We start from the raw sequence: 22655 nt of genomic DNA on the forward strand, positions 1-22655 counted from the left end.
ATGTATAGCTATTAAGGATGCTAATAAAACTTGGGTTAGCTATGCTGGATGCTGGCAACGATATGGTTAGCTATGCTGATTGCTAACGACGCCATGGTTAATTATACTAGATGCTAATGACGCTGTGATCAGATACGTTGTATGCTGGATGCTTATAAAGCTATTGTTAGCTATGCTGGATGCAAATTATGGTATGGTTAGCTATGCTAGATGCTAACAACGCTTGTTTTGTGATGTTGGATGCTAATAATGCTATAGTTAGCTTTGTTGGATGCTAATAATGCTAAAGTTAGCTATACTTGATGCTAATAACGCTATAGTTAGCTATGTTGAATGCTAATAATGCTATAGTTAGCTATGTTGGATGCTAATAATGCTATAGTTAGCTATGCTGGATGCTAATAAGCTATAGTTAGCTATGTTGGATGCTTATAACGCTAACTTAACTATGACGGACGTTTATAACGATTTGGCTAGGTATAATGTATGTTAATGACGTTATACATTTGTAAATAACTTTGATAGATGTTATTAAGTGATAGATTGTGATCAATTGATAATGGATGGAATTTTTAACTACCGATTTCGTTTGGTTTATAAAGAGAGGTGTTCTCGTATGATATGTATAAAGGGGAATAAATCTTACAAATAATATATTCCTCTTAAGAATGCAAGGGTGACTTCCCTTTGTATAAAAGATAAGTTAAAGACCTACCCGAAACAGCATTTAATAGTTAAAATTGAAATGTAAAACGAGATGGATAATTTTGCAGTGTCGCAAAAATTATAAGCGTACCGTTAATACTACATCTATCATCACTTTTGAACAATTTTCAAATAGTTATCGATATGATGTCTTGTGAAAGCAGCACAAATGTCAATTATTTTTGCCTTTCTATCCAATCATGATAATGAAATTACTACATGTGTTGCAGCCAATAGAATAAGGTTTTTCATTAATCACAAACAATTTTCTTAATTAGATAATCACCTTTATAATTATTTGATTTCTGTTTTAACATAATGTTGAAATATTGAATACAAATAAATAAATAATCAACGTTTTTCCACCGCCGACAGAGCATAAATGATGAATATCATATATATATATGTGTCTAATTAACACAAAAAAATAAAATAAAATAATTTGTTTTGCCTTTGGTGCATGGACAATCAGTACTTCATTCCATATAGGATATAGTGCCGCGGATTTTTTTCGGGATGCAATTAATTATTTTTCATATTTTTAACTTAAAATAAAATTAGAAGTTCAAATATTTCAATGGTGGTAATGGTGTAAAGTTAGTAACTTTTGTAACTGAAGAAAAGTACTAAATTGTCTGCTCCTTTTTTTGATAGTGTAAAAATACCATTTGTCAGCGGTGGAGCATCTTTAGCTGATTTTAAATAATCTTCAGACTGAAAAAATAAAGAATTTTAAAATTCAAGAAAAAAGAAAACAAATTGAAAACCCTTATGTGTACCTCAAAATAAACGTTGACCTTCAAACCGGATGTAAAAACTCGCCGTTACATACATGTATTATGCTACAAGGGTCAATTATGCCGTTTTACTAAATTTTAAACTATATATAACCCACTCCAGTTTAGCGGATGGAGAAACGGGTCGATGTGGTGATTGTTGGGGGAGGGATATCCGGTCTATCGGCCGCTTATCATCTCCATAAAAAAGATCCGTCACTCGACGTGTGTGTATTGGAAGCAAAAGGTAAGAACGTCAAAGTGAATGTGAAAGTACACCATTTACGCAGAATTCCTTGATATGCTATTTAATTTATTCAGCACACACGATGTTTATCTTAGTTGATTGTGAGTTCAATGTATGAAGTAGGTTACGTAGAACATCACATGACAATATCGAACTAAACAATATATCTCAAACTATATTAAGTAGGCCACCGGGTATATGTCAGCGGCTTAGTGTAAACATTAAGCCGGGGGCCCATGAGGGGAAACCATGTGAATATATTACCTGGCCGATTCGTAGACGAAGTATTGAGACGATGGAAAGTATTTTAATTAATTGCGATACCTTGCTGTTTATGTAGCTAATATCACTTTAGGAGCGTCTTTCAAGTTTCAAATTGACTCTTAAAGATGCTAAACCAATGACTAATAGTAAATTATCGCTATCTGAAACAGGTTCGAAGAATCAGTACTTTTCGTCAGTCATAAAATAACTGATTTACACCATCACCACTTTTGAAAAGCTTGAACTTGTTATTTTACTTTATGATACAAAATATCAAAAATATTTAATTGCATCCCGTAAAAAAACCCGCATGACACCATGTCCTATGGAATGATAAACTGATAACGCTTTCACCAAGAGAAAAATAAATCATTTCATATGTACTTTTGTGTTAATTAGACACGTATAGACACAATTAGATAGTGTTAAAGTGATAGGTATCGCTTATTTTATTTTACTTCCAAATACATTATTTATGATTTTATTTTGGTTGTTATAAATGCACTACGTATCCAACGATACTGGTTGATTACTAACAGTTAAAGAGCAACAACATTTATATTCTAAGGTTTTTGAACAGGAGTTTGACGTTCTGTCAATAACATAAAGTATACAAATATTTAAAAAAATATCCTTATATACTTCGGTAAAAGTTCTGTGAAAGTTCTGGGCAATGTCTGCATGTGTCACCGCGCCGGTAATACAATAAGATGTTATTCTTCACATATATAAACAATACCTGTCTAACACTGCTACAGTGGTTATATAATCAGTGTGTACTGTAACTTTATACTTCTACAGATTAGTTTGGTTATGTCTTAATCTTTTCTTTCTGTTTTCCTACTTTCGCTATATCTTTTGTTTTCTACCCCTCTCTCTATATTTTTTATTACAATATAATATTTCATGTGTATGTCGATTTCATCAATTTTGTTATATAATAGTTGTGGAGAGGGCTTTTATAAGTTGTCATAACTTATGCCCAATCCGTTTGTTATAAGCAATAAAATATGTTTAAATCAAAACTAACCTGTCGTTTAATCCCATGTCGTTTTGAATGTTTGGAGATATCACAGCCACTTTGTTTGGTTACCGAATCCATGCGCTGACGTCAAACAGTTCCGCACAAACGAAATTTAATTATTTTCTAAATCCAATTATATAACTGTTAACTCTTAAGTAATTTGTTACTTATAGAATATGTATGCTTATTATATGTCATATACTTTTGTTCGTGAATTAAAAAGATAGTTTTGATGAACATATTTAAAGTTTTAAACAAGGGAAAGCACTCCAAATGGAACATCCTAAAAATCTATTTGGACCGGAATCTGACATGAACGGAAACTAAATGGGTTTCAAAGTTAAAATATTTATGATACGTGTGTTATCTTTATGTTTTTCATAGGAATGAGTATAAATGTCACAGTTATATGAATGTTTAATATAAAAAAATCCAGTCTGGTCGTTTTGATTCAGATTCATACCCAATCATAATTTTAGGAAGTCCCATCCCATGCTGTGACGTCAGCGCATGGATTCGGGAACAAAACAAAGTGGCCGCGAAATCTGCAAACTTTCAAAACGACATGGGATTAAACTTATTGTGATGGGGTTGCAAAGAGGTAAGTGTTGATATATGTGAAGAATAACATCTTATTGTATTATCGGTGCCATGACACATGTAGACATTGCACAGAACAAATTTTACAGACTTTTTACCGAAGGCGGTGAAAAAATTGGTCAGAGATGCATTTCATTCCTGGTGTTTTTATGTATAGTATATAGGGGTATTTTATATACATATATGCTATATATTATTGACAGAACGTATAACTCCTGTGTTTTATGTTAAACACCAAAAAAATTCCAACATTCCATACGTTAGGCCTGTGTTAACATTAAGAACCCATTTCGTTGTTTTGCCGCTTTGTGTATGTAGTGATAGAACAACTGTCACTGGTCCTTAAAATATGACTCTGAAACACTTAACACGACCGGCGGAATCAGACCTTTAAGTTAGACTGTCTATTTAAAATTGTTCAGTAATTTATGATAGTTATGAAAGTTATACTTTCTTCTGTAGAAATCACTATATTTAATATTATAACATATAAACGTATGCTTGATTTATTAAAAAAAAATCTTACTTTTAAGAAATTTATTTTAATCAATTGATCATGGACAATAAACTACTTCATGTACTTGGCATATTAGGAACTTTGTTTAAATAAATTAAGTGACAAATGTAGCATTAACGTTTACCGCGGCGACAATTTTAGTATAGTTGTAATTATTTCGTCATTTTGTCGTCCTATGATTATAAGCCTTGAGCCGTTCGATAGAACGGCGGTAGATTAACTTAACCAAAATCTAGAACTGTATTAATAATTCAGAGAGAAAACATCTTCAATGGCAAATACTTTACCGGTATTACAGATTTTTTAAATTCGTTTTCTCCCAGATCGAGTTGGAGGACGGACCTTGACTCTTCCCCTGCAAGGCAAAGATGGGACAGACTACTGGGACCTGGGCGGACAATGGGTATCTAGGTACAAATCTCTCTCTATATATCTATAAATATGTATAAACTCGGCCTACTTTTAACATAAATAATGTTTAATGTAAACCTGCTGTACATTGAGTGGAAATGACTATATTACGAAGTCGGGTTTGGTCTTCGCGAAATTGTAATGGTATGATATCAGTAGCAAATTTTTGACATTTCAGTATTTTATATATTTTTCTTGTCCAAAACAACTTCAACGACCATTCTTAATATCAGCCATGCCACTCACAAGACGTCAGGTTCACAATTTGTAGACTTTTGTATAATTTTTCTTCAAAAAGACCTTCATATTTATATGTGAAAATTAATGCAAAATAAATTTGATATTTTATTCGATTCAGATTTATTACCTAGTAAATTATTGTTATAAAACAAAGTACGATAAAGTACATAGGAATGTATCAATGGTTTGTATATCCAGTTTTTCTGTTTGTTTAAAGTAACGTCCTATTAACAGATTAACAGCAGGATCATGGGTGTTAATATGACATCAATATAACAAAACAAACAAATAAAAAAAAAAAACAGATTACGCAAACCATTCAAACGTTTGTTTGGATTTTATCGTACTTGTTCTGTAGACATTACTTAGCTACATTAGCAATGACAGGCACCAGCTGTAACTCTAAAGATGACACGATTATCAGATTTTAAAGTCTGTTGAACTACAATATTGCAGTTAAACCAGTATCTGTGTCTTCTATTTCTGTTGCCCAGGAGTAATGTTACACATAGAAATTGGTCCATTTAATTAAAATGGACAGCAATTAATGAATAAATGAATAATTTGAATGTAAGCGGATGTATCGGATAGCTTTCTAAGAAGACAATTATGCGGGTGTTGTATTTAGGGTCCCAATCCTGCCAGTCAATTATATGTATATCATAAAGAAATATCTCTGAAAAAAGGAAAAGTTACGTTGAAGACGCAATTGGTTTAAGACTCTACAATAATGTTCTATTACCTAATACAGATCACAGAAAGATATCATGAACCTACTACAGGAACTTGGATTGGAAACCTACCCACAGTTCACCACAGGGACAAAGTTCATGCAAGTGGAGAGTGCAAAGGTCAAAACCTACACGTCCGATATACCATCACTTTCAGTGTTAGCCCTAGTTGACCTTCAGCTCTTCATTATGAAGGTCAGTTGTGTTTTGTAAAAAATGGTATTTGTATTTGATTACTAGAGTCGATTACCACAGAAAGTGATTTTGAAATGTAAATACATAATTATTTACAGGTTTAATATAAATTAATAGATTTATGAGAAAGTATTGTTTGTTTTGAATGAAACAGGTAGAGAGACTCCAAAAGGAAATCGATCACATGGACCCATACAACTGCAGTAGAGGCGACGAATGGGACAGCAAAAGTTTAGAAACATTCCTAAAGGAATCATTGTGGACTCGAGGTACGTAGACTCCGAAGTACTCCGAAATGATCTTTCAATATACTGTTTAATAAATCTATATGAGGTTGGTCGATTGGTCGAGATTGGTCAATGTTAGCCAGTCTTAACGAAGTAAATTGCAGGACGTCAGATATAGCGTCTTACATATAAAAGATGCTCCACCGCTGACAAATTGTATTTTTTCACTATCAAAAACAGGAGCATACGATTTAGAATTTTTCTTCACTTGCAAAAGTTACTTACTTTATACCATTACCACCATTGAACAGTTTGAGCTTCTAATTTTACTTTAAGTTAAAAATATGAAAAATAATTAATTGCATCCCGAAAAAAATCTGTGTCACTATAACCTATATGGAATGAAGTACTGATTGCGTATGCACCAAAGGCGAAATAAATTAGTTTATATTATTTTTGTGTTGATTATACATCTATATACACGATTAAGCACCAATTATTGTTCAAATGGTGAATATCATTTATGCTCTGTCGGCGGTGGAGCATCTTTAATAAAATGTAATAAGTTTCATCTGTGTTATACCTTTTCCCCCCCCCCCCGAGTACTCCGACCTTACTCCACATGTATACAATACAAAACCTTGAATGACCGTAGTTATTGATATAACACAACAACAACAGCAATTAAAAATCCATCTATACAAATAAAAAATTAATAAATTTTCCACCCATAGTAATAATGTTTCATAAGGGTAACATGATTAGTACAGTACTGATCATACATATGGCCCTCACGACAATAGCAGCTCAATTACATTTGGACACACTCATCCTCAATACTCCAGGGGTTCCGATCACTTATGATCTCTACAACCCTGTACTATCTCATTATAAAACTGAAGGCAGCTCAGAGCAAAAATTCTGAACCAATCACAGGCATGAACAGATTTCCTTTGGAGACTACAGAGAGAGAGCAACTCCGAACTTCATAGCCACACAGTCAATCACAATGTACCGTTATACGGCACTTTTGATGTACATCAAAGGACTAAATTACATGTTCTATTCTGTTGTCTCCAGTTTTACTATGAGATAGTCCAGTGATGTAGCGATCGTTAGAATTCAAATGTTTCACGAATTATTATATGAAGCGTATTACAAATGCATAAATACGAGTAAGTATATTTGATCGCGGATTTGTGTAGTAGCGAAAATACAGTTCATGCAAAAATAAAGTAGTTTTTAGCATTGTGTATGATGGCTTCCCCTGCGAAATGTTGATGAGTAATTCATGAACACTCATGAATAATTCATGAATTATTCACGAATAAAATTCATGAATATTCTTCAATTATTCATGAATATTTTCATGCAAATCATGAACTTAAAACTTCATGAATAATAAATGAAAATGTTTCATGAACTTTCATGAATCCTTTCATTTATGAATTTATGAACGTTCATGAATCTCTTTTACTCACGAACAACCTATTCATGAAAATTCATTTATTTTAAGAATATTCATGAAATTAAAACCATCATGAATGATCATGAATGTTTATTCGTGATAATTCATGAGTTATTCATGAACTACAACTCGCAGCAGTATGCAGAAACAATTCATGAATATTCATGTAAATTCATGAACTGGAACAATTCATGAACATTTATGAGCTTGAGTCGTGTTCATGAAGTTTAATGAATGCAAGTTGGAATCAGCCGCATCAGAATTTCATGAACTCTACTGAAGGTCCAGAATTGAAATTTTCTATCAATCCAATGACAGTTCTATTTGAATCAATTCAATATTTGAAAATCCATATTATTAATATAATTTTTGTATAACATCTGAAAAGTTTAGCATGAAATTACCGGCAGTTAACTGTGTGCATTATATTTTCATACTGCCACAGACAAGTGCTAACAAAATCTATAATCACTACAGCAATATCAGTGTGTAACAATTTCATGTTGAAAAAGAAATGCAGATATATCAAAACTTGCTGAAAGTGTTCATCTGTACTTAAAGAAATCCAGAAATGTAATAATCCGTTCACTAATATGCCAAAACTTCCATTTTAAGATGAATAATGTTTACCAATCCACACACCAGCAGATTCAGCAGCCATTTTGGATTGTGACTGCTTTGTCGGAAAATATATATAGAAGTCATTCGACAAGTCATGTGACTTCAGTGGATATTTATTAAAATTCATCAAAATGAATGAAATAGCATGTCAAGAATCATTTATGAAGTTTTATGCCTTACTGATATTCATTAAAATTCTTAGAAATGAATGAAACATTTTCTTTCATTTTAAATAATTTTAATGAATATCAGCCATGCATAAAACTTCATGGATAATTTTTGACACATTATCATGAACAATCATGAATGTTTCATGGATTCATAAAACTTCATGAAGATTTCATGAGAGTCATTTGATGAATATTCATGAACTTTTTTCATGAACCATAATCTGCTATTATTCTTGAAAGTTCGTGAATCATTCATGAATATGCATTATGTCATGAATACCATCTCGCAGGGGTATACACAGCAATAATACACCAGGGGAGGTAAGCTATTATATACCTTTAGGTGCATATGAGACGATCGCTGCCGCCATTCGGACAACCGTTACCATGGAGCCGGCTCAGATGTCCACGCTTTATTTCCTCAGCTTGGTGGCATCAGCTGGTGGACTGATGAAGCTCGTGGAGGCAAACGAGGAAGCCGCCCAGGGGTTAAAGGTCAAGGTGTGTAGATCAAACTCATACTTTCTACGAAACGAAATGCCCTGCAGGTAGGGCGTTAGAATTGTGCCTGCTGCCCCTATTGCATGATCGTAAAAGGCACCGCCTCACTTTTGGCGTTGAGTTAAGCGTTCGCCCCTGTGAGGAAGGTTCTTGGTTCTGTCCCCTGGCCGAGACACACCAAAGTCTATAAAAGTGGTAGTTTCTGCTCCTGCTTAGCGCTTAGCAAACAGGGAGTGGGACGACTGGTTCGCCCGTTGTCAGTATAATGTGACCGGGTGGGGTGTGTGGCTTGGTGTCTTCGGCCGCATGCTTCAGTGATATAGCACTATAAAAAAGACAATAGTTCCACTATATACAAGAAGACACAACATGAATATACCGCAGTCTCCCAAAACACGCACCTCGCAGAAAATACACGCAACACACCGCATACATGGGAGGCCGTCCTTACATGACCATAGCTGTTAATAGGACGTCAATTAATCAAACAAACAAACAAACAAACGAAATATGTCAAAGAGATTGATTAAGTTAGCGTTAAGGTTATGATATGATACGATAACTAGTTATAAGTATGACCACCATAAAATCGTGGAATCTTTACAGTGCTGACATCAACCGTCTCATGCCATTTTGGTATTTATCTTAAGTTATGTTTAACGGACATTTTAGTTGAACAGTCGGACCCACGTAACGTCCTTGGGGGAATGGGAAATCTCTTATCATTATTCAGAATTCAATAAAACCAAGGAAAAGACAATGTATATATGTGAACAGGGATTATAATTCATTTCAAATTCAGTTGTTTTTTTCAATATAACCATTTTCAAATAAAGGATGTTTTCTTCTGAGGTTTCACTCCCGTTGAAGACTCGTTTCGATATCGGTCAAAGAAGTTATGAGATTTTCAAAAACAATTTATTTAAAGGAATAATTTTATTTTGTTGTTGTTTACTGGCGTGTAAGCTGCAGTTGTTGGACTGATATTTTAAATGACGCGCGTGAGGGCGTCATGTTGAAATATCTGTCCAATAAATGCAGTTTACAGCTGTACACACCAGTAAGCAACAAAAAATAAAAATCATTCCTTATATATCAACGGACTATTTCTTTCAAATTTAATGTTCCGATAAAATCAAACTTCGTTTTTTCAACGTCATATGATTAATGTAACAGCCGGTCAATTGATTGAATCCCGGAACAGCTGACACCGATTTGGTGAGAAATATTGTCAAGCTCAGAAAATACACAAGATATAGTTCCACAATTACACATCTTTTTCATTCCATCGATACAATATTTCTCAAATATTTTGTTTTCTTGAATATAATTTAAGATATTCATTACATTAAAATTGTTTAATTGAAGAATTGATTATACAGAAACAATATAGGCCAAATCTGATGCGCAATAACACTACTTGCGAAAGTTAGTGCTCCGGCGTATGTATACACAATATTGTAAACGATTTCCCAGTTGGTATGGTTATATAACAAAGAGAAATCGGAAATGTAAATATCAATATTTGTAGCAAGTTACAAGATGCAAATTTTGTCAAAAAATTACCTCATTTCTATTCGTAGTATATTTTTAAAAGAGATTTTTAGAAATTACCCATTTGGAGGCCATTTTTGAAATGTGTCGTTATAACATTTTTACTTAAATCATCAATACACCAGCATGTCAAGCTGTATTGAGCTATTTTTTTGCTGTAAATCTTTACAAGGTTCGTGGTAATTATAATGTTGAGCATTATTGTGTGAAATAATACACTTTTGTCACTTTATTTTTACATTTAATAGTTATTTGAATATTTTATTTCTTACTCTGAAATATGGAAAAACTAACAAATATTTAAATGGAGCAAAATAGTAAGCACACGGACCCCTCATTTGTCTGCCTTATTTAGCAACATTTTCTCCTATTGATATGCAAAATATTTACAAAAGTTAAATACCAGATTTTTTTTTCTATAAAGGGTTAAATTTGACAAAAATAGCTGAAAATGGTGCATTTTGTAGCTCAAAATTAAGGAGTATTGGTAGCAGATGTTGCCATTGTGAGAAAAGTATGAGTCTTATAAATTATAACTGGTATTATTTTAAAGCAGAAAAAATTCTACAAACATCCATACGTATCAAACACTTCATTAGGAAATTATGGTTTTAACCTCTCGTGTATACGGTAAAATTTCCATAAATTCCAATATTTTGACAACTAAGTATCTTTGTGTGACAATAGCTAAACAAACGAGCACACGGATATATGCGTTTTCTTCCACTTTCTTCTAACTCCTATTTCCGAAAAAAAAAAACAAAAAAAAACATAGAAAAGAAAGTTTAATACAAAACAAATTTGACTTCTCAGAGTTGTTCAATATTAACTGGGTCCCTCTTTATCTATTATTTCCTTTTTTGTATGATAACTATTGTCTTGAAATGATTGATACTTTTAGGGCGGTACCCAGCAAATCTCAACGATATTAGCCGAGAAAGTAGGCCTGGGGAATGTGCTGTTAAATCATCCCGTCGATGCTGTGATTCAGGTATGTTAGGATCCACTCTAGTTCACATAAATTCGACACGTTCAAATGACGCATATTGTCTGTCATGGCTACCTAAAACTCGACTGTTGAGTAAATCGCCATGGTCGCGTCTTTATGTATTCGCGACTATTTTGAATATAATGATGATTTCATATTAATATACTGGGGAATAAAGTAACTAGCATGCTAAGGATTTTTTGAAATGACCACTATGCTAGCGAAGGGAACCGCACATTTATCGCGGTGACTGGAAAAATGCAGTAGTGAAATATACATACCATGTACATACTACATCTGCTATTAAAATGTTTTCATTGGCTAATACATGGTAACGTGACTTTCAATACATAGAATTTTAACTAGATGTTTCCATTTTTAGAAACACTGAGTCAATATTCCTTTGTGAACTTTATTGGAAAAAACCCAGCATTCTTCAGGGTGCCGTTATTTGATCACCCCTTTTTTATAATTACCATGCACATTAGAGATTGTTTTTGAGATTTTTTGAAGAAACGACATGATAAATTATCTTACAAATTAAGGATCTGCACAATGGTCGTTAATTGATATATATATTATAAGACTCTTTCATATGTGGATATGACGGATAGGGATATTCTACCCGAGGGTCACAAAATGTTGTAAAAACCAAATCATTCTAACAAAATATATTGTTTTATATCTGCCTGGAATGGTATTCAACTGAAATATAAGAACAGAGAGTATGTCGTAACAAAGATATGTTACACTTTGTTAAAATACAATATTTTTATTGTATTGTTTTATAATGTAAAGTATAACAGTCTGCCAAGAATGATAGATGTATTCGGCTGCAATGTAAGAATGGACTGACAGTATATGTTGTAATAGGGTCGTGATATGTGTGCATTAACAATATTCATGATTTTGGTTTTGAAAAATGACATTTGATACTTTAATATACAATGGGACTCATTCACGTACTACGTGATACCCGATAACGTTTGTGCGGGACTATTGTTTCTATTGGTGATGGAATGACGTCAAATGACGTTATCGCGGGATAACGTCATTTCAGCGGGAAGATTACAAAGAGCTATTTTCCATCACCACTGGAGATACTAGTCCCGCACAAACGTTATCGGGTATCACGTGGTACGTGAACAGAGGTTACACAATGAGTGGTTGTTGAATATTCCACACGAGTGAGTTATTTTTTTAAGGTTACAAAAGACACGAACTTTGGCGAGTGTCTTTAGTAACTTTTAAAAAATAACTTACGATTGTGGAATAAATTAAATTTCAAACCACCACGAGTAGTGTGACCTGTTTCTACCACAATAATATTCGTTTTAGCCGATAAAAATACGGCGGGGATACGGTAACGTGTATTTACAGAAATAGGCAAATAAGGTGTAGTGATATTTTCATCGGCAAACTGACACTAATTAATATTCAAAAGTCATCGTTTGATAGAGAATCCATCGATATCAAATTCTTCTTATTGGGAACATATTTAGGGTTAAATAATACTCATTTAACGTCTTATTAAGTTCAAATCTTCATAGTTGCTTCATAATAAAATTCAATTTCGGACTACATGAATACATGTAAAAGCATTCGCACGACACGGCATCGTCTGTTTTCCGATAATCATCAAGTCATTACCATCAAGATTAAGTTCGTTTCATAGACGTTAAATCTACGTAACTCATAAGTGAAATTCTTGTCCGTTAAAATGTATTATTAGTATTTAAAGCCAACTTAACATGTATGAAAACTTAACGTATTTTGACACAACGACCACGACGCATAAGTTTTCCAACAGCAGTTTTGGACGTCAAGCGGCGATCACAACATAGAATGACGTCATTTGATTATTGATGACGTTGACAACGATGACGTGACACTGAGAAATGAGTAGTTCTGTCAAAGTTCACCGTGTCAGCCAATCAGAATGCGTACAGCGTTTATACCACGTGTGGTATTAACAAATATTGTTAATCAACAGCAGCAGTATTTATTTAATGTCCCGGGAGTTGAATAACACCGGCTATTGTGGTAGAAAATATTTTTATTGCATTGTTTTATAATGTAAGGTATAGTATTCTACCTAGAATGATAGAGGTATACGACTGCAATATAAGAATGGACTGAAAGTATTTTGTAAAAGGGCCGTGATATGTGTACATTTACAATATTCATGATTTTGCGTTTGTAAAAAGAATACATATGAAACTTTAATCATATATATAATGTTTTATTGTATTGTTTATAATGTATTTTCTACCTAGAATGATAGAGGTATCCGACTGCAATGTAAGAATGGACTGACCGTATGTTGTAACAGAGCCGTGATATGTGTACCTCCTATGATCGCACGTAAGTAAGAAGAACAAAACAGACAAAGAACAATGTAGGAGTTGTGTCCCTTGTGTCCCTTGACTGTGGCAATTGGTGTGATACTTTTGAGCATTTCATGCAAAGTTTCCTATTTAGAAACCCTACACATCCTTGAACAAACTTTATCTTTATCTCCAAATTGTAGATTTTAGCCACAATACGTGGCTAAATATTCTCAGCAAAATGTTAAAGGTGCTCCACCGCTTACAAATAGTATTTTTTCACTATTAAAAACAGGAGCAGACGAATTAGTATTTTTCTTCAGTTACAAACGTTACTTACTTTACACCATTACCACCAATGAAAAGTTTGAGCTTCTAATTTTACTTCAAGTTAAAACTATGAAAAACAATTAATTGCATCCCGAAAAAATCCGTACCACTATATCCTATATGAAATGAAGTACTGAATGCGCATGTACCAAAGGCAAAATAAATTATTTTATATTATTTTTTGTGTTAATTAGACTATTATATACACGATTAAACACCAATTATTGTTCAAATGATGAATATCATTTTTGGTCTGTCGGCGGTGGAGCATCTTAAAGTTTTTTTCAAGATTCCGTTCTAATGTTTCTCTTTGACAAAAATAAGGGGGGGGGGCATAAAACCCAATAAATCGCAAATTAACTTGAAGTATATTACAATTGGAATATATTTAACGTAGCAATAAAAACGGCTAAATAAGAGACCTACATTTATGAATGTGGTACTTGGGAGCCAAAAAGGACAACAATCTTACACAGTCCTTCATATTTCCACCCCTGCCATCTTGGGAAAAGACAGTGTGTGTTGCAAATGGGCCGGGTTTTTTTGCGAATTGTAGTAAATTGTGCGAGTACATTCTTTGTATATATGTTTTAAAATAGTTCGGATTAAGACAATTTGTGTAGACGAAGTCTTTGGTTGTTTAAAATATACTTTTTGAGGCATATTTCTGAAGACAATTTGGTGACAATACTTAACATTCACCAAATATATTATAATGCAGGAATTTAATGTAGGGATATATGCTAACTTATCTTGCTCTTCATTTATGTAAAATTATTTTATTTTGAATTGAAAGGGAAGATACACTTTGAGCCACAATTGTCTTCGGAGAGACGAGAAATCGAAAAATGGATGCCTTTCGGAAACTACATCAAAGTAATAACAACTTATAGCAAGGTAAATCTTAGATATACCTTACTTAGTTCAGATTATAGTAACGACCGGTCCGCCATAATAAGGCAGATTAGAAGAACAAATACCAAACGCAATATGAAAATATCATGACAAGAATAAAATACATTTATAACAAATTGATTATTTAAAATATCTTTAAAGATGCTCCACCGCTGACAAATGGTATTTTTTTCACTATCAAAAACAGGAGCAGACGATTTAATATTTTTCTTCAGTTACAAAAGTTACTTACTTTACACCATTACCATCGTTGAAAAGTTTGAGCTACAAATTTTACTTTAAGTTAGAAATATGAAAAATAATTAATTGCATCCCCAAAAAATTCCGTTGCACTATATCCTATGTGGAATGATGTACTGATTGCGCATGCAGCAAAGGAAAATTTATTATTTTTTTTACTTATTTTTTTTTGTTAATTAGACATACATATATATTTACATTTTCACTGCAGTCCCACTATATAACCTTACCAAGCGCATTTGGCAGTCATATGGACAAGGAATTTCAAGCGCTTATCATGACGTCATTATCATTGTGACGTCACAATTGTCGTGTCAGCGATCACGAAAGACGGCTGTTCAAATGGTTGTTCCATCTATGACGATAACGAATGATGCATTCATTATAAATGCAACATTCCTTGGGATTTCATCATAAAATTATTACCAAATGTAAATATAAGCATTGAACGTCTTTCAGTTGTCATTCATAGCCAATATGAATACCAACTGAACAGAGGCAAATTCAACATGATGCGCTAGCGCGCTTCATGGAATTTGTCTCTGTCCAGTTTGCATTCATATTGGCTATGAATGACAACTGAAAAACGTTCAATGCTTAAATACACGATACATGATGAATATCATTTATGTTCTGTCGGCGGTGGGGCATCTTTAAACACAGTTGACATTTTACGACAGTTCACGACAGTTCTCGACTATCGTAAATGAGTCATTGTCTTTTCCATTTAGAGTTTTATTGTATGTATTGATAGGTAATTATATGTGCCGTTGTGTAATGGTCTTGGTTTTGTATTTTGTAAACATAATAGAATATGTATCATTGTAGCGTAAGTTTTTTATGTTTGAGGTGATCAATTCAATCTACATTAAGAGATTCTGGTAAGTGAAAATCGTTCTGCCCCCTTTAAATTACTATTAAACATTTGAACTTACAGGCGTTCTGGAGATCGAATGGTCAGTCAGGCGAGGTGGTAACGTATGGTGGACCCAGTGACGTCACCGAATGTGACGTAGGTCCATTATCGATAGTGTTTGATGCCACAACCCCAAAGGGAAGTCCCGCTTTAGTATCATTCCTCTCAGGAGACCAAGCTATACAGTGGAGCAAACAGGATGTAAGTAAATGGGCGAAATCGATAACATTTCTGTGTGAGTTATCCGCTCTTGGTGATCACTTCACCTGGGGAATTTGCATAATATATTGTCTATCATTATTCGCGTTGGTCGTCAAAGCAATGCCGCAATCCTTACATGAATTACTTTTCGTCATAACAATATATAAACGAATCCAACATATCATGGCGTAAAGGAGACGAATTGAGGCTTTCGCAAACAACTGTTCATCACGGGAATAACCAGTCAGGATTTCAATTGCACGTTCTTTTGTGTCATCTGGTTTAACGTATAACAAGTGTGAGCTATGTAACATTTTGATTTTGAAATTTAAGTAATACTACTTACCGCTTATATCACAGGCTTTGTTCGAAATGTTGAAAATACTTTACTCTTATTTGGTGTAAATTTTGCAATTGTTATGTTTTAACAAAACGATATTCTTTTATATGAACCAGTTTACATTTGGATAAGTTAATATATAACACATAGTGAAGCTGTTTTTGTGTTTTAGGAACAAATAAGAAAAACGGCAGTTCTGAAGTCGTTGGCAGACTTTTTCGGACCGGAAGCGGAAGTCTGTTTGGATTACTTTGAGAAAGACTGGAGTGAAGAACAATACATTGAGGGCTGTGTGGCCGCTGTTACTACGGGAGCTATGAGGAACTTCGCTTCTGGTCTCAGGAAACCGCAAGGAAGGTAGCTATATATTTTTTAGGTCATCTGACCCGAAGGGTCAGGATGACCTATTGTCATCATGCACCGTCCGTCGTCGTGCGTCGTGCGCCGTGCGCCGTGCGTAAACTTTTCATTCAAACGACTTCTTCTCAATAACCGGAAGGCCCAGGGTACTCATATTTGGCCTGTAGGTTGCTGGGATGGAGGGCTACCAAGTTTGTTCAAATGAATGACCTTGACCTTCATTCAAGGTCACAGGGGTCAAAAAGGCTAAAATCTTTAAACGACTTCTTCTCAAGAACCAGAAGGCCCAGGGTACTGATATTTAGCCTGTAGGATGCTAGGATAAAGGGTTACCAAGTTTGTTCAAATAAATGACCTTGATCTTCATTGAATGTCACAGGGGTCAAATAGGCTAAAATCTTTAAACAACTTCTTCTCAAAAACCAGACGGCCCAGGGTACTGATATTGGGCCCGTAGGATGCTGGGATGAAAGGCTACCAAGTTTGTTCAAATAAATGACCTTGACCTTCATTCAAGGTCACAGGGGTCAAATAGGCTAAAATCTTTAAACGACTTCTTCTCAAGAACCAGAAGGCCCAGGGTACTGATATTTAGCCTGTAGGTTGCTGGGATGGAGGGCTACCAAGTTTGTTCAAATGAATGACCTTGGCCTTCATTCAAGGTCACAGGGGTCAAAAAGGCTAAAATCTTTAAACGACTTCTTCTCAAGAACCAGAAGGCCCAGGGTACCGATATTTGGCCTGTAGGATGCTGGGATGAAGGGCTACCAAGTTTGTTCAATTAAATGACTTTGATCTTCATTGAAGGTCACAGGGGTCAAATAGGCTAAAATCTTTAAACAACTTCTTCTCAAGAACCAGACGGCCCAGGGTACTGATATTGGGCCCGTAGGATGCTGGGATGAAAGGCTACCAAGTTTGTTCAAATAAATGACCTTGACCGTCATTCAAGGTCACAGGGGTCAAATAGGCTATAACCATTTAAACAATATCTTGTGAGTAATGAAGAGGTTTAGAGACCTGATATTGAGCCTGTGGCATGCTGGGATGAAGGGCTACCAAGTTTGTTCCAATGAATGACCTTGATCTTCATTCAAGGTCACGGGGGTCAAATAGGCTAAAATCTTTAAATGACTTCTTCTCAAGAACTAGAAGGCCAAGGGTACTGATATTGGGCATGTAGCATGCTTGGATGGAGGGCTATCAAGTTTATTCAAATGAATGACCTTGATCTTCATTCAAGGTCACAGGGGTCAGATAGGCTAAAATCTTTAAATGACTTCTTCTCAAGAACTAAATGGCCCAGGATACTCATATTGGGCCTACATCATGCTGGGATGAAGGGCTACCAAGTTTGTTCGAATGAAGGACCTTGACTTTCATTCAAGGTCACAGAGGTCAAATAGGCTAAAATCTTTAAACGACTATGTTGTATTGTACTAATAGTCAGATGACCGTTAAGGCCCATGGGCCTCTTATTTTATTTATCAGTAGAGCTTTCGAACTATTATTGAAGGAGCTTGAATATTTTTTTTCCATTTTCCATTATTTGAAAGTAATTTTGTTTAAATCTGACGTTTCAATTGGACTATTTTTCATACCTAAATGAAAAACAATCGGCGAAAAAACTGACATCACAATAATGAGATTCGCATTACGTAATGGTCAGGGGAAAACATCCAATGATAAATCCTCAGAAGTTTACATGAAACCATGTGTTTTATTTTTTTCAAGTAGTCTGGAAAATAAAAATATAAACAATTATGTCACTATTTGTTAATTTTATCTGGGTATAAAAAAAATCCAACCGCTATGCGGATTCACACACTTGGACACGTTTTTACAATACTCCTTTGAAATAGAAAAAAATAGTGATACTAATTCTTACATAAAAAATAGACAAATCTGAAACCTTTATCTCGTTTTATAAGATTTAACAGAAAATCATCGCTCATTTGTTCATAAGGTTGCATTTTGCTGGATCTGAGAGCGCTTTACAATGGGGCGGCTATATGTCTGGTGGTATCCAGGCTGGGGTCCGTGCAGCTACTGAAATCCTATATCACCTCCGCCCTGGGGCTGTCACCAGCGAGGAACTTCTGGGAACAGCGTACTGTCCTTCATATAAACCGCCTACTCATCTCCGGAAGAAACAAGAGAGTTCCTTGTTGTCTCGAACTTTGACCCTAGCAGTTGTAGTCGGTGTCGTGGCTATTTTGTACCGATTATTTTGGTCCGGAGGTTAATACCGTAAGAGTACATGTACAATTATATGTATGTAGAATTATATAAAATTCTAATAATTGTCTCTGTGAAGGAGCAACCTTGTGATCCCAGGATAAGTAGTTTTTTTCTCAACTGATCGAGCTAAAATTGTCCGTTCGAGCCAATAGGCATGTTGCGATTAGCATATTGGGCAAGGTTATAATACGTTTCTTCTATTTCAGGGAAACAAAACCCAAAGACGGGTTAGTTGGTTATGTTCGAGGGGATGGTATTTTCAAGAGTTCACATGACATGTGGTCGGGATATATCTCTGAGAACTCATTGACTCCTGTAGACCTTTTCAACATTATCTCGATTTAAACCCACTTAAATTCAATTTTTGTTTAGTTAAAGGCGCTACGCCACCGACCAATGGTATCTTTTAAAAACAGGAGCAGAAATATATTTTTATTTCTGAAGTGACATAAGTTACTTTTTTACACTTTATACTCCTAGAAACGTTTAAGTGTCTTATTTTACTTCAGTGTAGCTTATTGCATCCCAAATAAGTCCATGGAAAACTATGCTCTATCTGGAATGAGGTACTGATAAAAGAGAAGACAAATTTTATTTTAGGTATATTTTGTATTTATAAGCGATTAAATATTCATGTTCAAGTGTTAAGTATTGTTGATGCTCTATCGCTTGTAGAGCATCTTCAAAATCGCGAAAGTTTCCATCCACAAAATACCCGTATATACAATCATTTATTCATCGTTCTTAATGTAATCAATATATATCTCGGATATTTTGTTTGATATTTGTCAAAGAAACTACCTGTATGTATCTAATACAAAACTTATTTACCTTTGATGCGGTTCCTATAGTGTTATAACGCCTTGGTAGAATCTAAAATAGTAATATCTGGCTATGCCTTCTATCATTATTCAATCTGCCATGGCGTTATATCACCATATTAACCTCAACAAAAGTCTATGATTGATAATTACATCAATACAATGTACCATGTAACATCATATGTAGACCGAAGCAAAGGTCCATTATTTCATATTAGATATGTTGTTTATTTTGCAATCCATTTCCTATTATGCATGTTGATTACAAGAAAATTGTCGGCCATAGGACGCCACCCTGATAGAATCAACCCGTACGTTCCATTTGCGGATTCATATCAGTTGTACTAAAGTGAAACGGCATCGCCAAAAAAAAAACGCGTTTGGATTTTTCCATGATGGCGACACCCATATAAAAGATATGCTTCGAATATAAAAGCAAAGTATTTTCGGTGTTATCAATAAAATGGATATAGAAATATTACCTTAATAGTTTCGGCATTCATTGAAATAAACAAACCATGAAATTTTATCGAATATAAAGACGCTCTGCCTTGTTTTCAACAAAGAAAACAAACCAATGACAAATGAAAAATCTCGGTCCGCCATCTTGGATACAAGTGGTACGCTTCTGAAAACGAATCACTTGTACGGTACAGTTCTGCTGGTACAGCGCATTCCATTTGAGATACAGCAGGTTCGTATCGATACAACAAGTAAGAATCTGAAAATGGAACGCACGGATAGACTCAGTGTTTCTAAAAATGGAAACACCTAATCGATATGCTATATATAGAACGTAACATAACCATGTAGTAGCCATGAAGAATTGAGAAAAATCAGATCATATCTAACAATATTAGTTACACAGTTTGTTAGTGACCTAATACGGAAAAATGTTGGGTCTAAATTAAACTTGTATCGGGCGAGGCGAAACTGTGTTATGAATTTATCCCGTCGAAGACCCTTTCAATGAAGTAACTGGAAAATGCATTATGTACTGAGTATGGAAACCAAAACGACTCAAAACTTAAAACAATTTTCACCTCATTAAGACTCGAATGCGTTGTCATGGTCCATTTCTGTTAAATAATCCTAAATAAGTGTTGTCGATATCGGTTTGCTTTGAAAGTGGTCATCAGCACTCTTTCATTTACCACGTGACGTCATTATAACCAATAGGAATACAAGATTCTTGAGTGAGGCGGGATAAAAGATTTTTTTGCATTGCTGTTTATTTATCTAGTCATATACTTTATGGAAATCATTAATGGAGACAGACCCTAAGGATCACGAAACAGACTTAAGTCTAAAACGGTCTGAAGTGTAGACTTAGACAACCACAAATGACGATACAAAACGTTACGTCATGTCTGATTGGCTAAGTTAAACTTAAGTCTAAGATTTTTTCATGATCCTGGGGCCGGTCATATATAATCTGTATTTACATATTACAGAGTTATCTTCCCTTGCGGGTACATGTAGGTATTGCTTGGGACGTCATGTGTTTGCGAGCATAACGTCATATTTTCCGTAGAAAACGACATAATGTCGTCACAATGGATACCTACCTGCAAGGGAACTAACTCTGTAATATGCAAAGACTGAATCCTTCCTACTATATAATATTTTTTGCATTGTCAATGTAATTCAATGATGTCTTTTTAAACTAATTTAACTTGTTATTACATATTACACAGACGTGTACACATAGCTCTTTCTTCGTCTATGTTAGGAGTCTCTGCTTTTCTTTATTAGATTTGTTATTAGCCGATTACATGCAATATAACAAAACTTTGCGCAAACATATTCTTTGTTGGATAACCAATGAAATATTTGTCATAATTCACGAGGGCGTAGCCCAAGGAAATATGATTTGCCGCGGGTAAACTAAACGTCATGTCTCCCTACCGTCAGGGTAATAAATTGTTTATTATACCGAACAAATGAAGTTTTTCTCGCGCTAGAATACAAGTCTAACGTATAGTTGTTTGACCAATCAGAAGTTAGACCTACCGTATCTTTCAGCCCAAATCAACCCCTTTCAGCATGGTACACCATATAAACATTACATGGAGTGTAATTGTGTTATCTGTACTCAGTATCCTTTATCATAAGAATATTAATACATTTCCTCGGACGAAAGCGTCGTCTGCCATCCATTTTGTTTGTTATCGGAATACCTCGGAGAGTTCCGTTACAGGAACGACAACTCTTTCCAAACGTACGAGAGGCTCCGCATGAGGGAACATGATTTTTGAACATGACGTTCAGCGGGATACACGATGTTTTGTCGTCGTCAAACATGACGTCTCTTGACCAATCAGTGACTGTGACTCATCGGTGAGGTATAATAATAGGTTTTATAATGAACATAAAAGCGATACACTAATGTTGATATTTTCACTCGCTTTTGACCAATCAGAATGCAGCATTGACAGTGAAAATATCACTTTGATTGTAACCTTACTCGTTTGTGCGCGGAAATGACTTCATATTTTGTATATTGAAATATGACGTGTTATTTACAAAATACAACTAAATAATCACAGGAGCAAGTAACTCTGTAAAAGGCAATGGCGGCATAACCCTTGGCGCAACTAGTAGTGATGATCTTCTGTAAATGGAAGCGAGGAAAATGTAATTAATATAATATTCCTTGTTTCTTGATGAATATAATTAAAATTGCATCTCGTGAGGTGATGTTTTTTTCTTTCTTTTTGGCATA

General features: G+C 34.5%; 1 protein-coding gene across 2 annotated transcripts; it reads left to right on the plus strand.

The window, feature by feature from the left end:
- Nucleotides 1-1520: 1520 nt before the first annotated feature.
- LOC138306153 (probable flavin-containing monoamine oxidase A) lies at nt 1521-22655 on the plus strand. 2 transcript variants are annotated; one of them, XM_069246544.1, is made up of 12 exons: nt 1593-1728; nt 3496-3617; nt 4457-4544; nt 5536-5710; nt 5865-5979; nt 8540-8697; nt 11153-11242; nt 13516-13603; nt 14693-14793; nt 15989-16168; nt 16681-16865; nt 18835-22655. In XM_069246544.1, the coding sequence occupies exons 2-12, from the start codon at nt 3527-3529 to the stop codon at nt 19112-19114; spliced, it is 1551 nt and encodes a 516-aa protein (XP_069102645.1). In that variant the 5' UTR covers nt 1593-1728; nt 3496-3526; the 3' UTR covers nt 19115-22655. The 2 variants fall into 2 exon arrangements, with proteins under 2 accessions (XP_069102644.1, XP_069102645.1); XM_069246543.1 differs by lacking the exon at nt 3496-3617 and having other exon boundaries at nt 1521-1728.

This window comes from Argopecten irradians, chromosome 13 (assembly GCF_041381155.1).
Source record: "Argopecten irradians isolate NY chromosome 13, Ai_NY, whole genome shotgun sequence".
NCBI lineage: Eukaryota > Metazoa > Mollusca > Bivalvia > Pectinida > Pectinidae > Argopecten > Argopecten irradians.